The sequence below is a fragment of the Andrographis paniculata genome, unplaced genomic scaffold (genome assembly GCF_009805555.1).
Source record: "Andrographis paniculata isolate CXL003 unplaced genomic scaffold, ASM980555v1 Contig60END, whole genome shotgun sequence".
In the NCBI taxonomy this organism is placed as follows: Eukaryota; Viridiplantae; Streptophyta; class Magnoliopsida; order Lamiales; family Acanthaceae; genus Andrographis; species Andrographis paniculata.
In genome coordinates, this window is record NW_026137596.1 from 7508780 (window position 1) to 7536693 (window position 27914).

Sequence of the window (27914 nt, forward strand, 5' to 3'; positions counted from 1 at the left end):
CCCAAGAAAAAAATGTATCCCGATGTGCTCTTCTTGTCATCTTGGCTTCCAGCCCAATCACTGTCCGTGAATCTAATCAACTCATTGTTCTCCTCCCTCGAATATTTGATGCCAAGACATTTTGTCCTTTGAATGTAACGGAGAATCCTTTTTGCTGCCGCAAAATGTGACTTGCTTGGATTGCTCATAAACCTGGGAATCAAACTTACAGCATGTAAGATATCCAGTCTTGTGTGTGTTAGGTAGATGAGCGATCCGACAAGGCTCCGATAAATGCTTGGGTCGAATTTTTCTGTACCGTCATCAAACTTTAATCTTTCGTTCAGGGCCATGGGTGTTGCAGCAGGCTTGCAATTTTTTCCATTCTAAACTTCTTTAGCATGTTTGCTGCATACTTTTCCTGGGAGATGAAGATACTTCCATTTTCTTGCTTTACTTGAATGCCGAGAAAATACTTCATCACTCCGTGATCGGTCATTTCACACTTTCTCATCATCGCTTCTTTGAACTATTTCACCATTGCATCATTTGTTCCTGCATAGATTAGATCATCGACATATAGCAAACCATCAAAAAATCATTCTCACTTTTCTTCACATATAGAGATGGTTCGGAAGGACTTTTCAGAAATCCATTTTGCCGGAAATATGCATCAATCGTGTTGTTCTAGCATCTTGGCGCTTGCTTCAGCCCGTACAGTGCTTTGTGCAGCCTGTACACTTTTTCTTCATTGCCTTTCGCTTCAAATCCTTGTGGTTGTTTGACGTACACCTCCTCTTCTAGTTCACCATTCAGAAATGCAGTTTTTACGTCAAGTTGGAACACTTTCAACTCCAATTGTGCTGCGATTGCAAGAACAGCTCTTATTGTTTCCATTCTAGCTATAGGTGCAAATGTCTCCGTAAAATCCACTCCAGGCTGTTGTGTGTATCCCTTTGCCACAAGTCGTGCTTTGTACTTTTGTATAGTTCCATCTTCATTGAACTTGGTCCTGAAGACCCATTTCAATCCAATCGCTTCTTTTCCTTCGGGAAGATCCACCAACTTCCATGTTTGATTCTTTCGATACTTTTCATTTCATCGTCCATCGCATTTTTCCACGCTTCGTCTGTCATAGCTTCTTCAAAAGATTGTGGCTCGCATGCAAATAACGCAACATTAGATGATTTATAAATTTCATCTAAAGAACGATACCTACGTGGCTCTTCATCCGAATCTGATTCTTCTTGCTGAGAGTTACTGTTTCATGAATCAGTAATTCTTTGGGATGATTGTTGTGGAAGAAGTGGGTCGAGCTCAATGAAGGTTTCTGTTGTTTCTTCTTTATCCCATTTCCATGTCGCGGTTTCATCAAAGACAACATCTCTTGATAGTACCAATTCCTTCGTTGATGGATTGAATAAGCGATATCCCTTTGATTCGTCGCTATATGCGATAAAGATAAGTTTTTCTCCTTTTCCATCGAACTTCTCCCTATTCTTGGATGGAATTAAAGCGTAGGCAATGCAGCCAAAAACTTTCAATTGATTTACAACGGGTTTCTTCTTGTGCCATGCTTCGTATGGTGTCTTGTCTCGCACAGCTTTCGTTGGAGATAAATTCAGAATATGCACAGCGGTGTGAACAGCTTCTGCCTAGAATTCATTCGGGAGATATTTTCCAGTAAGCATGCTTCGCGCCATTTCTTCAATCGTCCGGTTTTCCTTTCTGCTACACCATTTTGTTGTGGTGTGTGTCGGACTGTAAGCTGCCTTTTTATCCCTTCTTTTCTACAAAACTCCATGAATGGCTTGAAGATGAATTCTCCTCCTCTATCAGTTCTTAAGCACTTTATTGCAAAGCCACTTTGTTTTTTAGAAAGTGCTTTAAAGTGCATAAACCTTTGAAATGCTTCCGACTTATGCTCTAGGATGTACATCCACATCATTCTCGTAAAGTCATCAACAAATAAAAGAAAGTACCTTTTATTTCCCAATGACGGTGTTCTTGTTGGACCACAAATATCTGCGCGCACAATTTCAAGAGGTGTACATGCTCTCCCTGCAACTTTCGGAAATGGGAGCCGTTGCATTTTTCCATGTATACATCCTTCACAGACTTTTTCATAATTTCTGATTTTTGGAAGACCGACAACCATGTCCTTCTGCTGTAGAAGCTGCAAGCCTTTGAAATTGAGATATCCATATCTCAAATGCCAAAGGTAAGTGTCATCCTCGGCAGCAGTCTTCAATGCAACATGCGACTCCATTTTGAGAGGAAAAAGATTGTTAGCCGTCATCTCCACCTGTGCTACACAGTCTCCATAATTTTTATCGAAAATTTCACACCTTCCATTGTCAAAATTCAGCTTCTATCCATTTCTCATCATTTGCCCAACACTCAAAAGATTTTGTGATATATTGGGCGAGAAATTTACATCATGGATGAATTTGTCACCTTTTTTGGTTTGAACGGAAACAATTCATTTTCCGTCAATCGTCACCTTCTTTCCATCACCGAGCTCAACATGTGAGGAGTAGCTTCTATCAATTTCATGGATATCTTCTTGATTTCCAGATAGATGGTTGCTGCAGCCGCTGTCCAAGTACCACATCGTGGCTGATTTTGTACTATCTGATCGGGAGATAAATAGCTTACATGATTCATCCCTTGCTGAGAAGTGTGTCTCTTTCTGCTCTTCTCCTTGTTTGTTCTTTTGTTTATGCCAACAATCTTTGTCCGCATGGTTTGGCACCTTGCATGTCTTGCATCTCCACCAACAATTTCTTGATTCGTGGCATTTTCTATTGCACACGTAACACTCTACATCTGATTTTTCAAATTCACCTTTCCCTCTACCCCTGTTCTGAAATTTTTGGCCTCGCCCTCTCCCGGGTGCTTGACCGAAGGAAGATCCCCGTCTTCCTTGTTGCAATGAATTCTTGGAAATGTGTGTCTTTACTTGAAAAGCCTGTTCTAATGGTTTGTTGTTGCAGTTGCTCATTCTTTGCTCATAGGCTTCCAAGGTTCCCATAAGTTCGAATTGAGTGAGTGTCCTAAGATTTTTCGTCTCAATGATGACAACAATGATGTGCTCAAATTTATGCGGCAAACTTCTCAGAATCTTCTCCACTACTTTTTTTTCTGGAACTTCCTCTCCGCAACTTTTAATTTGATTGATTATTTCGGCGACTCTTGAGAAGAAATCGCGTACCATTTCATTTTCCTTCATAGACAATGTTTCAACCTATCTACCACAGAGATTGCAGCTTTATGGTAATCACCTTGAAACTCTGTTTTCAGAATCTCCCAAGCTTCTTTCGCTTTCTTAATGCCAAAAATTCTGGGGTAGATAGGTTTTTACCAAGAGCTTGCTGGATAAACCTCAATGCTGTCGCATTTCTCTTCACATTTTCCGTATAATTTCTCTGCATTTCTTCTGTCCAATCTTCGGTTGTTGCATCTGGTGGTTCTTCATAACCATCTTCCATAACATCCCACAAATCTTGTGAGATGAAAATGGTCTCCATCTGCTAACTACAGTAATCGAAATGTTCTCCATTGAAAATGGGAATTTGGGCACCGGTATAATTGAAAACCGAATTTGATGATGAAGCCATCTTCTCTTTCTTTTTTTTTTTTTTTTTTTTAATAATAAAACCTAATGCTCTCATACCAAATTTGTTGGAAATAAGGAGTTGTGGAAGAGAATTATAGTAGAGAGAAATTTTATTTCAAAGAAATGTTGATGCTTTCTTGTTTTTCAAATGCGCATACTACATGGGTATTTATAGGAAAATTATTTGTAGTACGTAAAATTTATTAATACATTGAGAATAGTAAAAGTTTGTTCTTGAATCTTCACTGCCTTGAGAATTGGTGCCTTGGAATCCTTATTCTTTTTATTTTGGGATTGCAAATTATATTTAACATATGCAGGGTTATCATAATTTCAAAGTAAACCACAAAATAGTTGAAAAGACCTTAATTTCATAAATGAATGGAAGTGCATTATCCCTTACCTTTGAAAGTTCAGGTGTATTTTTTACTAAGAAACAAAGGATGAATTGATTTCCCTGAAGGATTTAAGATATGGGGAGGACACTCATTTGACGCCATATGAAGAAATTGAGCTACTTTTTTTATTATCCATACTCACCACCCCTTGACAAAAAAGATATGTTTCTGAATAAGAATAAGAATATTTTTTTTGTTACGAAATTGTGGTCGTTACAAATACCGTTACAAAAAGTTTTAATGTTGTTTTGATTAGTTTTCTGACAATGAGCAATTGTAACAAAATTATACCGTAACAAGTGCCGTTACAAATGGATGAACATTTAATGTAACGGTTCTTTTATTACGAGAAATATCCGTTACAAATTCATCAAAAATTCAAAGTTCGCGTTACAAAAACCGTTACAATAAGTGATTAAGAAGTGCGTTGACCGTCCACTTTTTGTAACGAAAAAAGTTGGTACAGAGACTTCTGGTAGCTTGAGTTATATGCACCGGACAAAATCCGGTACAAAATCATTACAAATAGTTTTTTATAACAAAAAATGGCCATTTGTAGCGGTTTTTTAACCGCTGTAAAAATGACAAGTGAAGCAGCACCATAGTGCAGACACACAAAAAAGGTCATAAAGGTAATGTCACAACACTGATATTAAAATATAATTAGCGTTAAAGGTAAAGTCACAACACGGATATTAAAAATAATTAAAATTATAGCACAAGATTACTCATCATTATTGAAAATTATATATTGAGCAACGACATATTCACTACAAAAATAAAATAGTATATTAGTAACGGAATTTCGTTCCTAAAGTGTATGTAGTTAACGCAATTCTCTCTCTAATTCCATCTCTAATGCCTTTAGTAACGGAAAAAAGGGATTTAGAACAAAAAAATTTTGTTACAAAATTGATATTTTTTTTGTAGTGATTTAAAAACTATTAATACTTTTTGTATCTTTATATGTATATATACTAATTATTAATCTATATTGACAAATATATATTCAAGTCTTCTTCAATTTAAAATAGAGTTCTGTATTGGGATTGGATTTTCTCAGTTTTTTGTCGCTAATTTTGAATTTTCTCATGTAGTTTATTTGTTTGCACGATTTTGGTTTGTTTGGTTTGGTTTATTCAACATAGAATTTGATTGAAGAATAGATTACTTGCAACACATAAAAAAAAAAAAAAAACCCCAAGAAATTGAAAACAAATATTTTATGTGATGCAAGCCAATATAAATGGGGATGTTGTTGAATGTATATATAAAGGGATAGAAACTGACTGACACGGTGGATACAAATGATTGTGAACATGAGGATTATATTTCATATGTAAAGTGTGATAAAAAGTGCTGATTGACAAGCTCAATGTGGCGCAATTAGGTTAGATGAGTGGGGTGTGTGGTGATACGTCTTTGTGAAATTATACATATAACAGTGATGTGTTTGTGGGAGTGATCTCTGGACATGTATTTAATTATTAGTTGTCTAAAATTTAAATATATTGGAATCTATTTATTACAATCTTTAGGTTGGGTTACATTTCATTACTTGCTTAATAGATATTTCTTTTGTATAAATTTTGATGATTATTTTTATACTATATATATATAAAAAAAATATAATAATAAAATATATCCAAAAAAACACAAGTGACATAAAAGATATAAAAGATGAAGAAGAGTCTAGAATTAATTAATATAAATAAATAAAAGAGATAGTATATAAAAATAAAAAATTCAACCATCTAGAAAGTTTTATAAAATACAGTATATTTAGAAAAGTTTAGAATAAACAAAAGATGTATATATTTTTTTTTAAAAAAAAAATAACTATCTAGAAAGTTTTGATGAATATGATTTAAAAAAAAAAAAAAAGAATTCAACTAGAATTATAACATTTAGAAGAGTGTAGAATATGTAGAATAAATAAATAAAAATATATATTTTTTAGTAACAAAAAAAATAGTTTCAACTATCTAGAAGGTTCTTTTGAATTTTATAAAAATAAACAATGATTAGGGTTACTTCTTCTCCACAAACTCTATCTTTAGTGGCCGCTGCCCAATTGCCTCTGACTGGGGATTGTTCGATTATTAGGGCTTTCCGTTTTTATTTAGCACTCTCTCCCAAACTTGATATTGAGTTGATTTAGTTGTGTGATTTTAGTATAATTGCTTTGGATGTTTGTGTTTGAGCAATGAGATGAGGGGCAACACATTGGAGGGAAACTAAAATTCCGCTGCGGATTTGGACGGTGGCGAGCAACAAACGCAAGATAGAGAAACAATCAAATAAAGGGTCTATTATCAACTCCAAATCTACGAACAACACTTCAATCCAGTTCACTGCTTTTTCATCAAATCAGCATATAAAAGACAATAGCTCGAACATTTGAAAATAGGCCTTTGTTTTTGTAATACATTTATACAAAGCAACATAGCAATAAAATGTCCATCATGCATGATTGATAGTTCTGTATAATGATATTTTCTGGCATGGCTGATGTTTAAAATTGGCCTAGGTGTTAAAATTTCTGCATACCTGCGACAATTCTTTCTCGATTTATTGGTTCAATTAGCTAGGATTTTGTATTGTTTCTCATGAGAAAGATGGGATAAAACCTTCAGGCTAGGATTCTCTCATTATGATTGGAGATCATCAAGCTTATTTGTATATTAAAAGAACAACTACTTTTGGTGAGTCTGGGAGATACATTTTTCATTTCGTAGAAACAAATATCAATTTCATCTATTGAAATATTCCATTGCGTATACCATTCTAAGATTCTGAAAGATGATAAATTTGGTTTCAATTTGCAATTGAAATACATGCAGATGTCATGCTTCATCACTAGTTTTGTTTATTGTGCACCTACATTTACATGTACCGTAATAATGGAGTAAATGATTCACCAAGTTAAGGTATTAAGTTCTAACAAGGCATTCTCGAAGATGCTGGAAATAAATTTAAAATGGAGCTGCAAGATTCTTTGGAGTTATTTCCTCTATTGGGGTACTATTCTATATATGCATCAAAACATTAAGTGGCAACAGACGTGATACGTTTTTAACAATTGTATTTAATTGTTACATTTTAATTCTATGATGTATTTTTGCACAGTCGAGAGTGGGAGAAGTTGATTTATTGCTGCACGTGTAGGGTTGAGCAACAAAACTTCAGTAGTGGTGGTCGAGGAAACTTGAGCAACAAGCAAAAAACATGTGTCCTAAGTGACAACTTCAAGCACAAAACTCGAGACTGGTGCAGGACGAAGCAGCTCCAGTGGGAGGCAGCGGCGGAGGCACCAAGGGACCCGGACCGTCGCCGCCCCGAAAAAAAGATTTAAATTCCTCCCCCCCTCAAATTTCGTTGGCTGCTGCCTGCATCTAATGGAGTTGAAGAAGAAAACTCTACAAAAAGAAATACAAAATAAAAACAAAATAAAAGAAAATATTATAAAGTATGAGTCATTTGTGGGTTTAAACAAAGAAATTATTTTTTAAATTCATATATCTATAAATAAAATTATTATATTATTATTTATAAAAAAATATATAATAAATATTGTTGTTTTTGCGCAGACCCCTAAACCCCCCTCTCCTCAATTCAAGTTTTCTTCTATCACTTCGTCCTCCCTCTAGACTCCAGTTTTCCCTTCTCACATTTTTACTTTTTTTTCTATTCTTGGCCATTTGGATCGGAAAATCGGCATGAGGAAAATGATTGAAGCTTGAAGGCACTGCGTATCACTTATATTTGTATTTGTATCAGAAAAAAGAAAAAAATTCTATTTAGGTAATTATATTTTATTTTAACCTAAATACACTATTTTATTATTTAACTCTAATTTTTAGTTTTGCAGTTTGTGTAATGCTAGAATCTTTGATTTTTGTTTCAGACTTCTCGCGTCTCTTGTTGGGTGTGAATTTGTAAGTATATTTTTAGGATTTATATTTTTATAAAATTATATACTTTGTATTTATTTGTTTAAATATGAATTTTATTTGTTATGCCTTTCTTTTTATTATTTAGGGCAAAATGAAAAGATATTTTTTTCCAAAAAGTTCTAAATCAAAAGGCGCTACTTCAAGTTCTATCGAGCCAAATTCTAGTATTAATGTTAATGAGATTAAAAAAAGCAGCGGACATAATTAGATGAGGAGAATAATATTATTGGTGATAAACTCTTGTTTTTCTAGTAATTGTCTAAAATTTGAAAATATTGGAATCTGTATAATCTTTAGGTTGTGTTGAATTTCATTACTTGTTTAATTTATAATAAATTAAGATTATTAATTTTATACTATATATATAACAATAATAGTGTATAATCTTTAGGTTGTGTTGAATTTCATTACTTGCTTAATTTATAATAAATTAAGATTATTAATTTTATACTATATATATAACAATAATAGTAAAATATATTTTAAAGATACAAGTGACATAAAAGATTAAGAAAGTCTATAATTAATTAATATACATAAATAAAAGAGATAGTATATAAAAATTAAAAATTCAACCATCTAGAAAGCTATATAAAATAAAGTATAATTAGAAGAGTTTAGAATAAACAAAAGATATTGTTGATGTAATTTTTCAACAAAAATAAAGTAAAATTCAAAGATATAGAAAATATCCTTAAACTTGATTAATTAGTGCCTGAGATTAGGAATCTCTAAACACTGTATGGTACAGAAAATAAACTGGAAAATAAAAGACTGAAATTTAAAGTGGTGATCCCCAAATCTGACTTTGCTTTGTTGAAGTTGATTGAAGATCCCTTGCCAAATGATGATCCAAATCCTTAAATATTCCCTGGGAAACCGTACTGAAAACCGTCACCCGAACGGTTACAACGTCTCCTTCTCAACCGTCTTCCAACCTTTCTTATGCTGACACGTGTCCCCAGCAGACCAAAAATTCCCTATATTTCACTCCTTGAGCCGACCACAGACCTTCCGCTCTTTTGGCCCGACTGCCAATCTACAATAGTATGGGTCCGACCGCCAATCCTCCCGACTTGCGAACCATCTGGCTTGAGGTCTTTCCGCCTTGAGGACTTCCCGACCTGAAAACCTTCCGACTTGAGGTCTTTCCGCCTTGAGGACTTCCCGACCTGAAAACCTTCCGACTTGAGGTCTTTCCGTCTTGAGGACCTCCCGACCTGAAAACCTTCCGACTTGAGGTCTTTCCGTCTTGAGGACTTCCCGACCTGAAAACCTTCCGACTTGAGGTCCTTCCGTCTTGAGGACCTACCGACCTGAGGTCCGTCCGTCCTAATGACTTTCCGTCTTGAAGACCTACCGACCTGAAGACCTTCCGACCTGAGGTCCTTCCGTCTTGAGGACCTACCGACCTGAGGTCCTTCCGTCCTAATGACTTTCCGTCTTAAGGACCTACTGACCTGAAGACCTTCCGACCTGAGGTCTTTCCGTCCTGAGGACCTACCGACCTGAAGTCCTTCCGTCCTGAGGACCTACCGACCTGAGAACCTTCCGTCCTGTATTTTCCTTAGAAATAAATAAATAAATTTATTTTCCTTGATTTCCTCACGGTGTCCTTCAGCCAGTTCAATCAACCCTATTGCCAGGCCCATTCTTCTTTTTTACCTTGGGCTTTTAACCTAATTCTAAATTTCGTACGTAACAACTTGCCCGCCGCCAAGGGACTTTCAAACGCCATTTAACAATCAATGTTTGGAAGTTCATAAATCACTACCCTCTTGAAAAACTCCCTTAGCAACTGCACCAGTTACTGAAACACGCCTGATAAACTTCCATCTTCGCAATACAAGCCTGTGTGAATCACAATCCCAAAACATTCTAACTATGGCGAATCAATACATGCCTGCCCTTCCTTTCGACGGAACCCTTCCAGAAGGTCCATTTTCAGCCTCGAAAGTACTAACTCCGACGATCCGTCCATATTGCACTACTCCTGAAGATTCATATCACGAAAGCTCTGGTTGATGATGCCATTCAGAAAAAGGAGGCAGAATTGCGGGAGCTGAGGAAAGAACAGTCTACCCTGGATAAGCAAATTACCAATGAACAGCATCTGCTTGAGAAGTATACCAAAAATGAGGCTGAATTGGATCAAGAGCTGAAAACCCAAGCCCGATCCCAATTCATCAGAAGATATCAGACGGCTGCCATTACCAGAAGGCTATCCAGGGATGAAAACAAATGGACACAAATAAAAACTGCCCTAGGGGCACTGTTGTAATATTTCCCCCTTTGTAACAACAACTGACTTAGTAATCCATTTTTTTCTTTCTTCTCTCAAAACAAGGATCACCTTTCAATTCCCAACTTTATAGGAAACGAACCAAACTCCTTCTTTAAAAGAACACTGTTTCTCACATTTTAAGAAACATATTCCCAAGCATATTTTAAAAATCAAAACACTGAAAGTGTGAACAAACATGGCGAATGACCGACCTCATGTTCCATCAAGCAACTGGGAGGGTGTTCTTCAACCCTTCTTTGTAGGTAATCACCCTATTGGAGGCCATGCAGAAGACTTGTTATATATACTCAAGCAACTAGACTTCAAATTCCGATTCTCCCAACGAGGTAGAAGAACTATTCATCGCGTCATCCTCCTGATGGAAAAAGTCATTGAGGGGTATGAACCTCTTCATGACATCCTCAGCCGCATCCCTGATCTCCATCATCACATGGAAATGATTGAAAATCATGCAGCAACCATACTTCCAGACCTTGGTTGGGATAACATATTTTCCAATCAACGAAAAGTCTTTTCAAGATTGCGTACCATTGTTGACCGTGAACATCAAGCCCTAACAGACATGCAAGCACGTACCCATCAAGATCTAGATGACATGCAAAGCCAATGGGAAAGGTACCGACCAGACTTGGAAGATCTTATTGAAGAAGAACCAGAGCTAATATCCACTCACTGGGATGAAAAGTCTGATTCAGAGACAGAAAATTTCTCACAACTACACGATGACTAACAGAAATGAACCTTCCAGTAGGTTCGAACCCCCATAAATGGGTTCTGAATAATATGTGGTTTCAGGCAGTTTTGTTATCTGAAAAGGCAGGATAATACCTCTTCAGATATTTAGCATTAATACAATCATGTACTCTTCTACCTTCATGATTTACAATAATGAACGCGCCATTTCCAATATCTTTTTGAACAATGTATGGTCCTTCCCAATTCGGTGACCACTTTCCCAATTGATCGGTTTTCTTATATGTAGGAAGAATGGTCTTCCAGACTAGGTCTCCTTTTTGGAATGTCCTGTGAAGAACTTTCTTTCCATAACTCCTTGCTCTGATTTCACTCTGTTTCACACTTCGATCTATTGCATGGAGACGGTTAACATCCAAATCTTCTAACTGCTGCAACATAATTTGTTGGTATTCCTTTGTAAGATCACTATCAGTAAATTCTGTTCGGCCAGATGACACTCGAATTTCGGCTGGTAAAACAGCATCTTGGCCAAACGTAAGTTGGTAAGGTGAGAACCCTGTGGCCGTATTTCTGGCATTTCTATGTGCCCATAAAGCCTGAGACAATAACAAATGCCACTTTCTTGGGTTCCCTTCAATCATCTTCTTTATAATCCCAATGATAATCTTATTTGCTGCTTCCGCCTGTCCATTGGCTTGGGGATAATATGGTGAAGAATGATGTAACCGAACACCGAATTCTGCCAAGAAATTAGAGAACTTTTCCCCTGTAAAGACCAAGCCTTGGTCGGTTGTTATAGACTGAGGAATACCATATCTGTAAATAATTTGGTTCAAAACGAAGTCTATCACTTCTTTCTGATCCACATTTTTCAAAGCAACTGCTTCCACCCATTTGGTAAAGTAATCAGTCGCGACCAAAATGAAACAGTGATGTTTCGATGAAGCAGGATGTATCTTACCAATAATATCCATAGCCCACGATTTAAAAGGCCATGGTTTTGCCAAGAATTGCAATTCGGTTACTGGCAAATGATTCAAGTTTCCATGTCTCTGACATTCCAGGCAGCCTTTTGCAAATTGTATGCAATCCTCAAAAATCTTAGGCCAGAAAAAACCCAAGCGATGAATGGCCCATCTCATATTGAGACCTGCCCGATGAGCTCCACATATCCCACCATGTACTTCTGTCATCACTTCTAGAGCTTCTTTAGATCCCAAGCATTTCAAAAGTAAACCTTCAAATGATCTCTTGTACAAAATTCCATTTATCAATTGAAAACGTAAAGCCTTCAATCGTGTCGCAATTGAAACACTCGCACCAGGATTCTGTAAATACAGGATAAGCTCTGTTCTCCAATCGGACACTGTTTCGCCATCGGACTTCTGTCCGATAAAAACTTCGTAATCGGGCTCCTGTCCATTATCCTCTTGCCCGACCGTAACCTCGCAGTCGGACTCCTGACCGATATCCTCTTGCCCGACCGCAACTTCGCAGTCGGGGTCCTGTCCGATATCCTCTTGCCCGACCGTAACTTCGCAGTCGGGGTCCTGTCCGATAGTCTCCTGCCCGACCGTAACTTCGCAGATCGGGTCTGTCTTTCCTTCTATGCCCGACTTGACCTCCGACCACATATCCTCCAGAATTCCTTTACATGCCCTTTGAGCCAATTCATCAGCACGTTGGTTTTCTTTCCTCGGAATGAACTCAATTATTACCTCTGAGATTCTTGTCAGTAGCCGACTCACAATGTCCCTATATCTGCGAAGATGAGGGAAATTGCACACATATTGATTGTTTACCTGGTTGACTACTAATTGAGAATCCCCCCTTATGATTACAGACTGGACCTTCCTGGCAATTAAAGCCTCCAAACCCAAAATTAAAGCTTCATATTCTGCCGAATTATGGGTCATGGATTCCAATCGTAGTTGTAAGTTGATCTTTTGACCATCAGGTCCTTGCAAAAAGACCCCTGCCCCCGATTTGTTTCCAGAGGTAGAACCATCAAAGAACATCAACCATGTTCTGGTACTTATATAAGGCACACATCCGACCTGTAGATTATCCAGATATGATGCACAACTAAATGGTCGGACACTATCACAAAGAGAATACCCGACTTGTGAGAATTCTGCCAAGAAGTCGGCTACTGCTTGTCCCTTAATTGCCCTCAGCGGGGAATGTTGAAGATCGAAAGGAGCCAATTTGATGGCCCATTTCATGAGTCTGCCCTTCATAGTAGGTCTCTGTAAAATCAATTTGATGAGATCCACCTTTGATATGACCTCAACTCTTCTGGGCAGCAAATAATGCTCGAGTTTAGTGCAAGCGAAGACCAATGAATAACACATTTTTTCTGGCATAGTGTAATTCAGTTCTGGTCCTGTAAGGGTTTTACTGAGATAGTAAATTGCCCTTTCCTTCCCGTCATCACCATCCTGCGCCAATAAACAACTAACCACTTCATATGTATTTGCCAAATAAAGTTTGAGTGGCCGACCTTGTTTGGGAGGCATCAAGACTGGAGGATGAACCAATGCCTGCTTGATAGCATCTAAAGCCGTTTGTTGGTCGGGACCCCATTCAAAGGCAATTTTTCCAGCTTTCAATAATTTAGTAATGGGTCTGACCTTGCCAGCAGCATTAGAAATGAAACGCCTCAAATAATTCACCTTACCCAACAGACTTTGGATTTCTGTAACCGTCTTGGGTGGCCGACTATCAAGAATGGCTTTAGCCTTATTGGCATCAATTTCAATTCCTCTCTCATGAACTAAGAATCCTAGAAAGCTCCCGGCTGATATTCCAAAAGCACATTTGGTCGGATTCATCTTCAACTTGTACTTCTTCATTCTTTCAAATGCCTCTTCAAGATCTCTCAAATGTTCGTCAAAACTGGCAGATTTAACTATAACATCATCAATATACACTTCCATAGATCTGCCAATTAAATCATGAAAGATTGAATTCATGGCTCTTTGGTAAGTTGCCCCTGCATTCTTTAACCCGAATGGCATGACTGTCCATTCATAAATACCCAAAGCCCCTGGGCATCTGAATGCTGTCTTAGGAATGTCTTCTTCTGCCAAGAATATTTGGTTATAACCTGCATAGCCATCCATCAGACTAAGGATTTTATGCCCTGCTGCTGCATCTATCAGCATGTCGGCCATAGGCATCACGTATTCGTCCTTAGGGGTAGCTAGATTCAAATCCCTGAAGTCGATGCATATCCTTATCTTACCATTTTTCTTGACCACTGGCACAATATTAGCCAGCCACTCCGCATAACGGCAAGGTTGAATGAAACCCACTTTGAGAAGTTTTTGGATTTCTTCCTTGATTTGAGGCATCAGATCTGGACTCATTCGCCTTGGAGGTTGTTTGTAAGGTTTACAACCTTCTTTGATGGGCAATCGATGCTCTATTAGACTTCTTGTCAAACCAGGCATCTCTGAATAATCCCACGCTAAACAATCAATGTTGTTTCTAATAACTTCAAGCATCATTGTTTGTTGCTCTTTAGACAAATAACCACTTAACCTGATCACTTTTGGAACCAATTCGGTTCCTAAATTAAACTCCAATAACGGGTCTTGTGATGAAGCTGTTGGTTCTGTTTTTTCTAATAAGTCGGGCCAACGAAATTGTTCATCTTCTTGGAGGTGAACATCCAGAATCTCTTTATTATTTTCTACTTTATGTAATAACTGCTTTAAATAGAACTTATTAATAAGAGAACTACATACTTCTAAAGTTGTATCTTCCATTACAAACAACTTATACAGAAATGGGTGTGGCTTTATCATGAGCCATACAATAAAGGTGTTCTTTTAATAGAACATCGAGTTCTGGCCAGTGACTTTATAACCCTTGTTTGGGTATTCCCTGGCCATATACAACTGAGACATCGGAGCCAAATGACTAGAATAAAACACTGACTCTTCCACTTGTTCTGTTACGTCGAATGGGTTGTCATTCGCTTCCATTTTAAAGACCTGATTTCCTTCCCAGAACATTAACTGTTGGTGCAAGGTTGATGGCACACATTGAGAGGCATGAATCCAATCTCGTCCCAGCAAAAGAGAGTATGTGGTATCTGCGTCCACAATAAAGAAAACAGTGGAAATTTTCTTTGGTCCGACCTCAATTGTGGCAACCATCATACCTTCAGGCTTGGTCGGCTGCCCTGTAAAACTTGTCATTTCGAATTCCACAGGGGACAGATCATGAATTCCTTTCCCTAGCTTCTTGAGAGTCTTCAATGGCATAACATTAAAGACTGCTCCATTATCCACGAAAACCTTTGTGATTGGTTTCCCACAAATGTGAGCATTAACATACAGGGGTTTCAAATGGGAGTTCGCACCCTCTGGAATAGGAGGAAACACAATTGAAGGTGCTTCCGACTGAGGCTCAGAATCTGTAATCTTTGCCCACTCTGTTTCCTCTAATTCGCCATCTGCCAAGAATGCCCATAAAGGTTCGTCCATAATATCATCTACCAGACTCGCCCACGTCGGTTCATCACTCATCTGGTTAACCTCTGTCATTCGACAAGGGATTCGTGGTCCCAGACGAGATTTAACAGATCTTGAATTTTCCTCTGTAGGCACCACTTCTTCCTTCGTCTCATTTCGAGATTGAACCGTCAAGGATTCAATACGAAATTCTTCCAGAGATGGATTGATGTTGATCCGTTCACAATGTTGGCATCTAAAACCTTTAATTATTTCATGTGCCATTCCCTTACCTTTCCCCTGTCCCGACGAACTTCTTTTGGTATAGTCGGAAGCTCCTAATCCGTCCTTCGGTTGCTTTCCTGACCAGACCCGACTGGACCGACTTATTGGAGACTGAATGGCCGCTCCCTGCTCGTCGGTCGTTTGTTCTGTAAAGACTCTAATGGACTGATCTCCTGTCAAGTGGTCGGCCGCAGTTTGTTCGTCGGTTCTTTGTTGCACTGCAGGAACTCGTTTCCCATACTTTGCAGCATACCTGCGTTTGGCATTGCGAATCTGTGTACGATTCATACCTGGGAAACGAGGATCTATATCAACGGGTAAAGGCTTTTTATTTCGAGCCCACTCGTTCCCGACTGAACCCGTTTTTCTGGTCGGGTGGTCTTTCACTAAAACCTTTTCCTTCACTTCCACGTTAAAAGAACCGTCTGGACGGTCCCATTTTTCAGCGACTGGCCTTTCAACAACCTTGAGTCGTTCTTCCGGTCGGCTGCTGTTTGGCTGATTCCCTTTCTTTTTTCCGGGACTAGTTTGCTCCCCTGTTTGTCCACTATTGACCGAACTTTTCCTTGTTTCCGAACTTGGTTGGATGTCAACCATTGCAGTTGTTAGTTTCGGAAATGGTTGCTGGTCTACACCTAAAGTGATGTATTTGAGCCGACCTGTCTTGATGGCTTTTTGAATTTCCTTCCTAAAATGAGTACACTGACTTGTAGTGTGTGTGAAAGAATTATGCCACTTACAATATGGTCTCCCTTTGATTTCTTCTTTAGTGGCAAGTCTTTGGCCCTTTGGAATACGAATCTGCCCATCAGTCAGTAGGATATCAAAGATTTCATCAGCTTTCGAACTATCAAAGGTCGGTTGCTCCTTTCCTTCAGATCCTGGTACTGGCTTCAATTTAGGACATACATACGGTTTTCCAGAAAGGATTTCGGCTGCCATCTCTTCTGACTGATTAAAATCAAAGTCGCATGTTTCTGTTCCCATACTCGCCATATGTTGGCCTCTATTACGCCTGTTATGCTGCTCTTCCTCTCTGAACAAAGACTCTAGACGTCCTGCCTTGGATGCAAGATTTGCCAAATCCTCAACATCCAGGGCAGTGAGTGCCTTTCTTAAGCGATTATGCATATTCCGGACCACTAAATTGGTCATCTCTTTCTCACTGATTACCGTAGGACATCGTCCCTTCATCAATCGTACCCTTTCTATAAACTGTGAAGCAGTTTCTTCTGGATACTGTCTCAATTCAAGTAAATCAGTTAAAGAAACAACTGGTAAAGGATTAAAGAATCTAGCGTGAAATGCCATTTCCAATCCTTCCCATGTCTGAATTTGTCCAGGAGGTAGACTTACAAACCATGAAAACGCCGTTCTGGTAAGAGACAAACCAAACAGCTGTAACTTATAAAAAGGGTTATTGCCAACCTCTCCTAATTGTGCTGTGAACCGACCAACATGTTCTATGGTGGAAGATCCGTCCTCCCCTGAGAATGCATGAAAGTCGGGTGGTCGAAAATTCCTTGGGAGAGGGTGTTCATGAATGATCCTTTCTGGGAAAGGTCTTTGATATGCAGGGCGGTTAGCCATCTGAGGAGTTAATCCATACTGATCCCTTAATATATGTGCAATCTCATCAGGATCTACATGAAAGCGTTGATGATCAGGAACCTGGAACGGATCCTGCACAGGAATATGAATCGGATCATGTATATATCCTTCAGGCCTGTCCTCCCTTGTATTGTTCGGCTGCGAATTGGTAACCCTTGGTCCCAGTGGAACATTGTTGGGAAAAGTCAAAGGAGTTTTTCCCCGATCCATTCGGTTGGGATTTGTGGCACTTGGGAATGTACTATCCACGAATGATGGCCCTGCGAAATTTGCCTGTGGTCTGGACGGTGACACTCCTGGTGGCGTTTGAGTGGGTTGAAGACTAACCCTTGACAATGCTTGATCTATCATGTTCTGCAACTGACTCTGTTGCTCACGCAACATGTTCGTTTGTTGCTCACGCAACATATTCTGCATAACCAAGGTATGCTGGTTGTTCATTTGTTGAACATAAGACCACCAATCAGTTGGTGGTTGTGGGATGTCCCCGGCATTTGGCACAATGGGTGGTGGAACGGATTCTCCCACCGGTGTCGAAGATGCTTGCGGTTGTGACCCTGCCATATGGACCCTTCCGATGATTCGGCCGGATCTAAGACGTATGAAATTATCGCCGGAATTGGAATGAGCAATTTTGTCTTGCTCCCACTGTGGTCGCCAATTTGTTGATGTAATTTTTCAACAAAAATAAAGTAAAATTCAAAGATATAGAAAATATCCTTAAACTTGATTAATTAGTGCCTGAGATTAGGAATCTCTAAACACTGTATGGTACAGAAAATAAACTGGAAAATAAAAGACTGAAATTTAAAGTGGTGATCCCCAAATCTGACTTTGCTTTGTTGAAGTTGATTGAAGATCCCTTGCCAAATGATGATCCAAATCCTTAAATATTCCCTGGGAAACCGTACTGAAAACCGTCACCCGAACGGTTACAACGTCTCCTTCTCAACCGTCTTCCAACCTTTCTTATGCTGACACGTGTCCCCAGCAGACCAAAAATTCCCTATATTTCACTCCTTGAGCCGACCACAGACCTTCCGCTCTTTTGGCCCGACTGCCAATCTACAATAGTATGGGTCCGACCGCCAATCCTCCCGACTTGCGAACCATCTGGCTTGAGGTCTTTCCGCCTTGAGGACTTCCCGACCTGAAAACCTTCCGACTTGAGGTCTTTCCGCCTTGAGGACTTCCCGACCTGAAAACCTTCCGACTTGAGGTCTTTCCGTCTTGAGGACCTCCCGACCTGAAAACCTTCCGACTTGAGGTCTTTCCGTCTTGAGGACTTCCCGACCTGAAAACCTTCCGACTTGAGGTCCTTCCGTCTTGAGGACCTACCGACCTGAGGTCCGTCCGTCCTAATGACTTTCCGTCTTGAAGACCTACCGACCTGAAGACCTTCCGACCTGAGGTCCTTCCGTCTTGAGGACCTACCGACCTGAGGTCCTTCCGTCCTAATGACTTTCCGTCTTAAGGACCTACTGACCTGAAGACCTTCCGACCTGAGGTCTTTCCGTCCTGAGGACCTACCGACCTGAAGTCCTTCCGTCCTGAGGACCTACCGACCTGAGAACCTTCCGTCCTGTATTTTCCTTAGAAATAAATAAATAAATTTATTTTCCTTGATTTCCTCACGGTGTCCTTCAGCCAGTTCAATCAACCCTATTGCCAGGCCCATTCTTCTTTTTTACCTTGGGCTTTTAACCTAATTCTAAATTTCGTACGTAACAGATATATAATTTTTTTTTTAAAAAAAAGTTAACTATCTATGAAATTTTGGTGAATATTATTTAAAAAAAAAAAAAACGTACTCAACCAGAACATTATGTAATTATAAGGTTTAGAAGAGTGTAGAATATGTATAATAAATATATAAAAATACATATTTTTTAATAACAAAAAAAATAATTTGAACTATCTAGAAGGTTCTATTGAATATTATAAAAATAACCGCAAGTTTTGGTTTTTTGTTCAAATTAGGGTTACTTTCTTCTCCATAAACTCTATCCTTCGTCGCCGCTGCCCAGTTGCCTCTGTGATTGGGGATTGCTCGATTATTAGGGCTTCCTGTTTCTATCAGTACTCTCTTCCAAACTTGATTTTGAGTTGATTTAGTTGTGAGATTTTAGTATAATTGCTTTGGGTGTCTGTGTTTGAGCAATGAGACGAGGGGCAACACATTGGAGTGAAACTAAAATTCCGCTGCGGATTTGAGCAACAAACGCAAGATAGAGAAGATAGAGAAACGATCAAATAAAGGGTCTATTATCAACTCCAAATCTACGAACAACACTTCAATCCAGTTCACTGCTTTTTCATCAATACCTTACGAGAGAGAAAGAGAAGAGGAATGAGCTATTGTTTATAACAGTTGGTTGTATATGACCAACCTGAGAGTTGCGAATCATCTTCCCACGACATCTAGATTTTTCGATAAGGTGCCAATAATTCCATTAGTTCCCATTCCTTATTGAATGCCTCCCTAGAACAATATCTTTACTAATTATGCATTTCTAATCATTTATTCGATACTAAAATTGAACTTCCATGACGTGCAGGTCGATGAAGAGCTTCTAGCCGCTCAAACTGAAGAATGCACTGACGGGAACCATAACCTGTCCTATACGGGATTAGTAAGTCCTATGGTCATGTGGAGCTTGATGCATACCAGGTTTGGAGCTCGTGGGTAAGTATATCGATCTTGAAGCTATACTACTTCCATTTTAAGAAGTACAAACATAGTCCTATCTGCAATTGCTTTTTGTTTTTTCAGGTGGACAACGCCTTGTTTCGATAGCTCTGAAGAGGTAGAAGAAGAAGGTAATGGCTGAATTAAGAAAATTCTAATAATTGAAACTTATCACGGATTGACAATGTCATATTTGTTCAGGGACAGTAATCGAAAACAAGATGAAAGTGTTGCAGAAGAAAGACAGCATGTGCAAGATGCAGCCTTCTGAAGAAAATTCAAAGAAATTTTGGAGTATTTGAGGAATCGAGCTCATACTTCTGCAATTGTAGACAACGCTTGTTCCAACAGCTCTGAAGAGGTAGATGATCAAGAAGGTAATGGCTGACCAAAGATATTCAAATTAGAGGCTGGTAGTCTAACCAGAACTTACGTAAAAACCTGAATGAAGATCAATTGCCTTGTGAAAAAAGAAAATTGATCCGCAATGGCAATTTACGAACGATGAATGTATGGACAAAGTTGTAAGATCATGTTTGAGAGGATTACTTCTCGAGTATGTTTGCAAGTGTAAACATTACAATTTCATTATAAACATATCTCTTTTGGCAAGGGGTGGCTAGTTGTTTAAATTTAATGATAACTATGATGCTTTCTAGATAATTTGGTTCGAACCATGTAAATTGTGGGTGAAACGTGCCTTACAAATCATACTTTCTTATTTAATTTGTATATTATGCATATACTTTGTACATGCTAATATGCAGCGTGATTCAGTTATAATTGATTGGCTGTTTTAATTCAGATACAAAATTCTTTTTCGCGAACCACATTATGTGACTGCATTATAAATGATTGGCTGCAATTGAAAGTTTTTCAGTCATGTCGTTTTCTTCTTGGAAACAAATACTTTTCAATTTTGTGCAATTTGTTTATTGTTTCCTTCAATGGGATGTCATGAATGACGCAAGTAGTGCATTCGCTACATGCAAATCAGCATATAAAACACAATAGCTCAACATTTGAAAATAGGCCTTTGTTTTTGTAATACTTTCATACAAAGCAACATAGCAATAAAATTTCCATCATGCATGATTGATAGTTCTGTATAATGATATTTTCTGGCATGGCTGATGTTTAAAACTGGTCTAGGTGTTAAAATTTCTGCATACCTGCGACAATTCTTTCTCGATTTATTGGTTCAATTAGCTAGGATTTTGTATCGTTTCTCATGAGAAAGATGGATAAAACCTTCAGGCTAGGATTCTCTCATTATGATTGGAGATCATCAAGCTTATTTGTATATTAAAAGAACAACTACTTTAGGTGAGTCTGGGAGATACATTTTTCATTTCGTAGAAACAAATATCAATTTCATCTATTGAAATATTCCATTGCATATACCATTCTAAGATTCTGAAAGATGATAAATTTGGTTTCAATTTGCAATTGAAATACATGCAGATGTCATGCTTCATCACTAGTTTTGTTTATTGTAAACCTACATTTACATGTACCGTAATAATGGAGTAAATGATTCACCAAGTTAAGGTATTAAGTTCTAACAAGGCATTCTCGAAGATGCTGGAAATAAATTTAAAATGGAGCTGCAAGATTCTTTGGAGTTATTTCCTCTCTTGGGGTACTATTCTATATATGCATCAAAACATTAAGTGGCAACAGATGTGATACGTTTTTAACAATTTTATTTAATGGTTACATTTTAATTCTATGATGTATTTTTGCACAGTCAAGAGTGGGAGAAGTTGATTTATTGCTGCACGTGTAGGGTTGAGCAACAAAACTTCAGTAGTGGTGGTCGAGGAAACTTGAGCAACAAGCAAGAAACATGTGTCCTCAGTGACAACTTCAAGCACAAAACTCGAGACTGGTGCAGGACGAAGCAGCTCCAGTGGGAGGCAGCGGCGGAGGCACCAAGGGACCCGGACCGTCGCCGCCCCGAAAAAAAGATTTAAATTTTTTTTTAAAATTTGCCCCTCCCCCCTCAAATTTCGTTGGCTGCTGCCTGCATCTAATGGAGTTGAAGAAGAAAACTCTACAAAAAGAAATACAAAATAAAAACAAAATAAAAGAAAAAATTAAAAAGTATATGTCAGTACCCTAAATCCTATTGGTCTATCTTATCCTCATCATTTATGGGTTTAAACAAATAAATTATTTTTTAAATTATATATCAATAAATAAAATCATTATATTATTATTTATAAAAAAATATATAATAAATATTGTTGTGTTTACGCAGACCCCTACACCCCCTCTCCTCAATTCAATTTTTCTTCTATCACTTCATCCTCCTCCAGACTCCAGTTTTTCCTTCTCACATTTCTACTTTTTTCTCTTTTCTTGGCCATTTGGATCGGAATATCGGCATGAGGAAAATGATTGAAGCTTGAAGGCACTGTGTATGACTTATATTTGTATTTGTATCAGAAAAAAAAAAAAAAAATCATTTAGGTAAGTATATTTTATTTTCACCTAAATACACGATTTTATTTTTTAACTCTAGTTTTGCGGTTTGTCTAATGCTACAATCTTTGATTTCTGTTTCAGACTTCTCCTGTCTCTTGTTGGGTGTAAATTTGTAAGTATATTTTTAGGATTTATATTTTTATAAAATTATATAGTTTGTCTTTATTTGTTTAAATATGAATTTTATTTGTTATGCTCCTTTTTTTTATTATTTACGGCAATATGAAAAGATGTTTTCTTCCAAAAATTCTAAATCAAAAGATGCTACTTAAAATTCTATCGAGCCAAATTCTAGTATTAATGTTAATGAGATTATAAAAAAGCAGCGGGCATAATTAGATGAGGAGAATGATATTATTGGTGATCCTAATATTCGAAACCAATTGATAGTTATCCTGTTGAAATCAAAGATGAATTGAGGCGACGATATTTGGCCAATGGACCTCGTCAACTATTAGGACATGATTTTCCGCTAAGTCAATATGGTGAGGGTAAACGACAATTTCAAGAGGCATGGTTCAAAAGTTTTGTCTGGTTAGAATATAGTGTGTCTAAAGGTGTTGTCTTTTGTCTTCGGTGCTATTTGTTTGGTGAAGACCATTAACATGGAGAGAATGCATTCACTAGATTTAGAAATTGGAAAAAGGCTATTAAAAAATTCGAGGAGCACGAGGGTGGTGGAAATAGTTCACATAATTATGCTAGAGCTAAATGCTTTAGATATAAAGATCAAAAGCATAATGTGGATTATGTGTTTGCGCAAAAAAAGTAGTGAAATGGAGATTGCTTATAGCACCCAGTTAACTGTTGTTGTTGATATAATTAGATATCTTCTGGGACAAGGCTTAGCTTTTCATGGACATGACGAGTCATCACAATCTGTGCATCGAGGTAACTTTCTTGAACTCATCAGTTGGTATTGTAAGAGAAATGAAAAGTAAATAGTGTAATGAATTCAAATGCTCCTGCCAACAATCAACTAACTTCTCCGGATATTAAAAAGAAAATTATCAATGCATGTGCTACAGAGGTGAGAAATGTGATTTTGAATGAAATTGGAGATAAATATTTCTCTCTTTTAATTGATGAGGTGCGAGATAGTTCGGTAATGGAGCAAATGTCGATAATTCTGAGATTTGTGAATGATGATGGATAAGTGATTGAACGATTTTTTGGTGTAGTACATGTTAGTGATACTTGTTCGCAATCTTTGAAAAATGCTATTGATGAGTTTTTTGCAAAGAATTGGTTGTCATTATCAAGACTAAGAGGTCAAGGCTACGATGGTGCATCTAATATGCGAGGTGAGTTCAATGGACTTAAAGCACTTATTTTAAAGGAAAATGGGCATGCACACTATATCCATTATTTTTCTCCCCAACTTGAATTAGTTGTTGTTGCTAGCGTGAGCAAAAATGCGTATGTCTTAAATTTTTTTGAGTACCTTTCTATGATTGTTAATGTTGTCGGAGCTTAATGTAAAAATAGAGATAATTTGATACAACAACATGATGCTCGTGTCATACGTAGAGTGGAAGGTGGTGTTTTGATAGGAAAAGGAAAGAATCAAGAAATGGCCTTAGCTCGAGCTTGTGATACTCGTTGGGGTTCTCACTTCAAGACAATTCTTCGACTTTTTTAATTACGGGATGTGGTGAAAAAAGTGATTCAGGCAGTATTTGAGGATGGTGATGATCCAAAGAGTCGATCTGTTGCGGTTAGTTTGATTGATAAGATGGAGAGCTTTGAATTTATATTCATTGGCCATTTGATGATGCGTTTATTAGGAATGACAAATGTTTTCTCACAAACTTTACAACAGAAGAATCAAAACATATCTCTTGTTGTGCGCTTGATACAGTCATTGAAAGATGAATTGGGGGAATTTAGAAATAATGGTTGGGATGAGTTTTTGAAGGAAGTAACTGAATTTTGTTTTAAAAATGAGATTTTCGTGCCTAATATGGAAGATGTTATACCGGGTCGGGCAAGAAGAACATTGGATGGGAAGGGAAAGACTTATATTCACCATTTTCGTGTAGAGATATTTTTACAGGTAATTAAATTCTTGTTCATTTTATAACGATATTCAATTACTATTTTATAGTATTAATTTTGTTGATATTATTTCTCAAGAAATGAATGCCCGATTTTCTGAGTTGAATTATGAGCTGATTATGTGCATAGCTTGCCTTGATCCTTCATTTGCTAGCTTTGATCTTGAACAGATATTCCACATGGCTGAGTTGTACTCAGATGACTTTACCAGGGAGAATCTAATGGAATTGAGATTACAACTTCGATCCTACATTCATTATGTGCGAAGAGAATCAGATTTCTCAAATCTTTCTGACATTGAAGGTCTTGCAAATAAGATGGTTGAGTTCAAAGCTGATACTGCTTTTTATTTGATATATCGGCTTATAGTATTAGCATTGGTCTTGCCCGTCACAACGGCAACAGTCGAAAGATCTTTTTCTGCTATGAAGATTATAAAGATTGATTTGCGTAACACAATGGGAGATAGATTTCTTGCGGATTGTCTAGTATGTTATATTGAAAAAAATATTTTTGTAAAATGTGAAATCGAAAAGATTTTACAGAGATTTCACAATATGGCGACGCGACGATTACAATTGTCGCACCGGATGTAAAAAAATATTTCCAATTTTTTCTAATATTTTACTTTTTATTATTAAGAGAAGCCCCTCCGACTTCAATGCTCTGGCTCCGCCACTGGTAACATATGAAGAAAGTGATTTATTGCTGCATGTGTAGGGTTGAGCAACAAAACTTCAGTATTGGTGGTCGAGGAAACCTGAGCAACAAGCACAAAACATGGGTCCTAAGTGACAACTTCAAGTGTGGAGCTAACTTTAATGGTGATTTGGGCAGTCGGCATCCTGACCGTGGCCCATATTAATTGGCTCCAACATAGAAAGATAGGTATGGTTAAGGCCATCCTTTGATGATGACTCGAGACTGGTGCAGCCGAAGCATCTCCAGTGGGAGGATGAAACCAATCAAGGCATGCTTTACACTGGTGCAAATGTTCACAATTCTTCAATTAACTTGAAAATGGTGCAAATATCTTCAGGAATCCTCAGTGAAGTCACGTCTGTTACGCTTAAAGCATCTGCATTTGAAGACAAAACTTCACGTCAAGGAGTATTAAGGCATCACATTTTTCATCAACAAATTTTCCATCAACATAAATTAACCCATCCACTCATATTTTCCAGGTAATTAATTAATTAAATATATCCATACATTCATATAAATTGCAAGTTTAAATTAAAGCATGAAGACAACACTTGTTTTTTCTCTAAATTACTCCTTACCTAACAGGACCTAAATACACCAACGGACATCAGCCTTTTATTTTAAAGCACAAAAATACATTGGATACTTCAAAAATTAAAATCACCATTCAATCCTAATATAAATGGCTTTATATTTGTGTAACCTCTACCCTTTAACACCCTTATTCTGGTGAAACACCCAAGAATTATTAATAAAATTCATCGATACATTCGTATAAATTTCAAGTTTAATAAATAGAAATGGATGATCGATAAGGAGATCAGACCACTGTACTATATTAAAGACCATCCATGGAGAAGTAGTTGTAGAGAGTGGAGGTGAAGGGCTTCATTGGGGACGATTAATGAAGTTTTGGTCTTGAAATTTCTGCTAAATTATGGAAAAGTGTTAGAGACATTATCCTCATATGATATCGACTAATGCACTTTATTTATTTATTTGTTAGCATATACCAAGTAAATTTTGCAATACTCGTTAATTTGCCAGCCTGCAATGCATCTATTACATTGGTGGATGTATTAAAGAACTTTTAGAAAAGTAAACATCAAGATTCAATTTTGTTTTTCTCATTTGTTATGCTTATGTATTTCTTTAGATGAGTTTGAATTTGATGCGTAATTACGGTATTCCTATCTAATATTTTACATATTGCAGCCTATTTCAAAAAAAAAAAAAAAAAACTTTATGTAAAATTAGTCTGGATGATTAATTCTAATGTTTTTCAAATTAAAAGTATTAATATTTTCAAATTATTTATAATTTATAATATTATTATATTTTTAATGACATTAACTATATATATAGAGTACTTATAGGATAACTAATATGCATATTAGCGTTCATAAATGAGTAATTCATTAAATAAATAAATAAATAAAATTTGTCTCCGAAACTAATATTTTAAATTATATATTAACCTTTCTATTGCATTATAAAAACTTTTGTGCAGTAAAATTAAAAGTAATATATATATATATTATGATTTTAGGTGACAAGGTCGTTCAACATCCGACATAGTATTAGAGTCTGGCTAGGTCCGCCATTGTCCTTTACAATAACGAAATGTGATTTCTTTGCTGACAGATTTTTATATTTTTCATTGATTTTGTAGCAAAAAAAATTTAGCAACGAAAATATGATATTCGTAGCCAAAAGGTTTTAGTTACAAAAATCAAAATTTGTAGCAAAAGAGTGTTTGCTTCAAAACTAGATTTTAAAGCCAAAAAATTAGAACTACAATGTAAACTTTTCATAGCATAATAATTTTTGCTACAAAGAAAAAAAATAATTCCATAGCAAAAGAGCTTTAGTTACAAAATTCTAATTTTCTAGCTAAATCATATTACTTGCGAAATTTAATTTTCGTAGCAAAATAATTTTAGCAAAAAAAAAAAAGATTTTGTAGCAAAATTATATTAGCTATAGCTATAAAAGTAGAATTTCGTATTGAAAAATGAGAAAAACAATTAAATCAAAAATCCAAATTTTAATTCTTCGAAAGAATACAAAGAAAATAAAGATACAACCATGCTGGAAGTAAAATTCATGAAAGAGATCAGATTGCTTGCTGATTGCAATTACACTAATCATTTGAATTCCAGATTTCACGACTTCTAAGTCTGGCAAGATTAAGGCTCATTTTTAGGTAGCTGTCCTTGTGTCAAAGCGGCTACCTTCATTACCAGCCTCGTCAAGCCTAACCTTTTCAATACATCTATCTCGCCACCGTTGCATTCTAAACCGGATCCAACTGTCTCTACGGCAACAGACAAGATCTCGTGTTAAACCAGGTAGGGATGCCGAATGATGCTATAGAAGGCACAGAATATGTGTATGAATGCATATAGTATAACAAACCAAAATATTTTGTGGCGTTAGAGGTGTAAGATATATACAGCAGAGAGCTTCTGCAATATATACTGAAAATCTATGCTGCCTGAATTCAGTACCTATGAGTACAATAACCAAAGAAAATGTGATTTGGCTTTAGTGTCCAAAAATAAAAAGGATACTAAAGCTTGGATCAATAGGTAAACCAAAACAATTAGTTCTGCACCCGAGAAAGGCTTTCCAAGTTGATATCTTCAATAACTTCCTGC

General features: G+C 37.2%; 2 protein-coding genes across 2 annotated transcripts; one reads left to right on the forward strand and one right to left on the reverse strand.

Annotated features, from left to right (window-relative positions):
• Positions 1 to 2461: 2461 nt before the first annotated feature.
• On the reverse strand, positions 2462 to 3211 carry LOC127259847 (uncharacterized). The gene has a single exon (XM_051287459.1). It carries the CDS (start codon positions 3209 to 3211, stop codon positions 2462 to 2464), a length of 750 nt encoding a protein of 249 aa, XP_051143416.1.
• A 20056-nt stretch (positions 3212 to 23267) lies between these two features.
• On the forward strand, positions 23268 to 25313 carry LOC127259848 (uncharacterized). The gene is made up of 4 exons (XM_051287460.1): positions 23268 to 23382; positions 23673 to 23795; positions 24679 to 24999; positions 25270 to 25313. Exons 1-4 carry the CDS (start codon positions 23268 to 23270, stop codon positions 25311 to 25313), a joined length of 603 nt encoding a protein of 200 aa, XP_051143417.1.
• The last annotated feature ends 2601 nt before the right edge of the window (positions 25314 to 27914 follow it).

What these genes read in the sequence shown, in the direction of transcription:
- LOC127259847 (XM_051287459.1), bottom strand. Translation starts at nt 3,211, where the DNA reads ATGAAGGAAAATGAAATGGTACGCGATTTCTTCTCAAGAGTCGCCGAA.
- LOC127259848 (XM_051287460.1), top strand. Translation starts at nt 23,268, where the DNA reads ATGGAGATTGCTTATAGCACCCAGTTAACTGTTGTTGTTGATATAATT. An exon ending in TGGTGCATCTAATATGCGAG is followed by an intron (nt 23,796 to 24,678) that starts GTGAGTTCAATG and finishes TTATGTGCATAG; the next exon opens with CTTGCCTTGATCCTTCATTT. An exon ending in GATTATAAAGATTGATTTGC is followed by an intron (nt 25,000 to 25,269) that starts GTAACACAATGG and finishes CTGCATGTGTAG; the next exon opens with GGTTGAGCAACAAAACTTCA.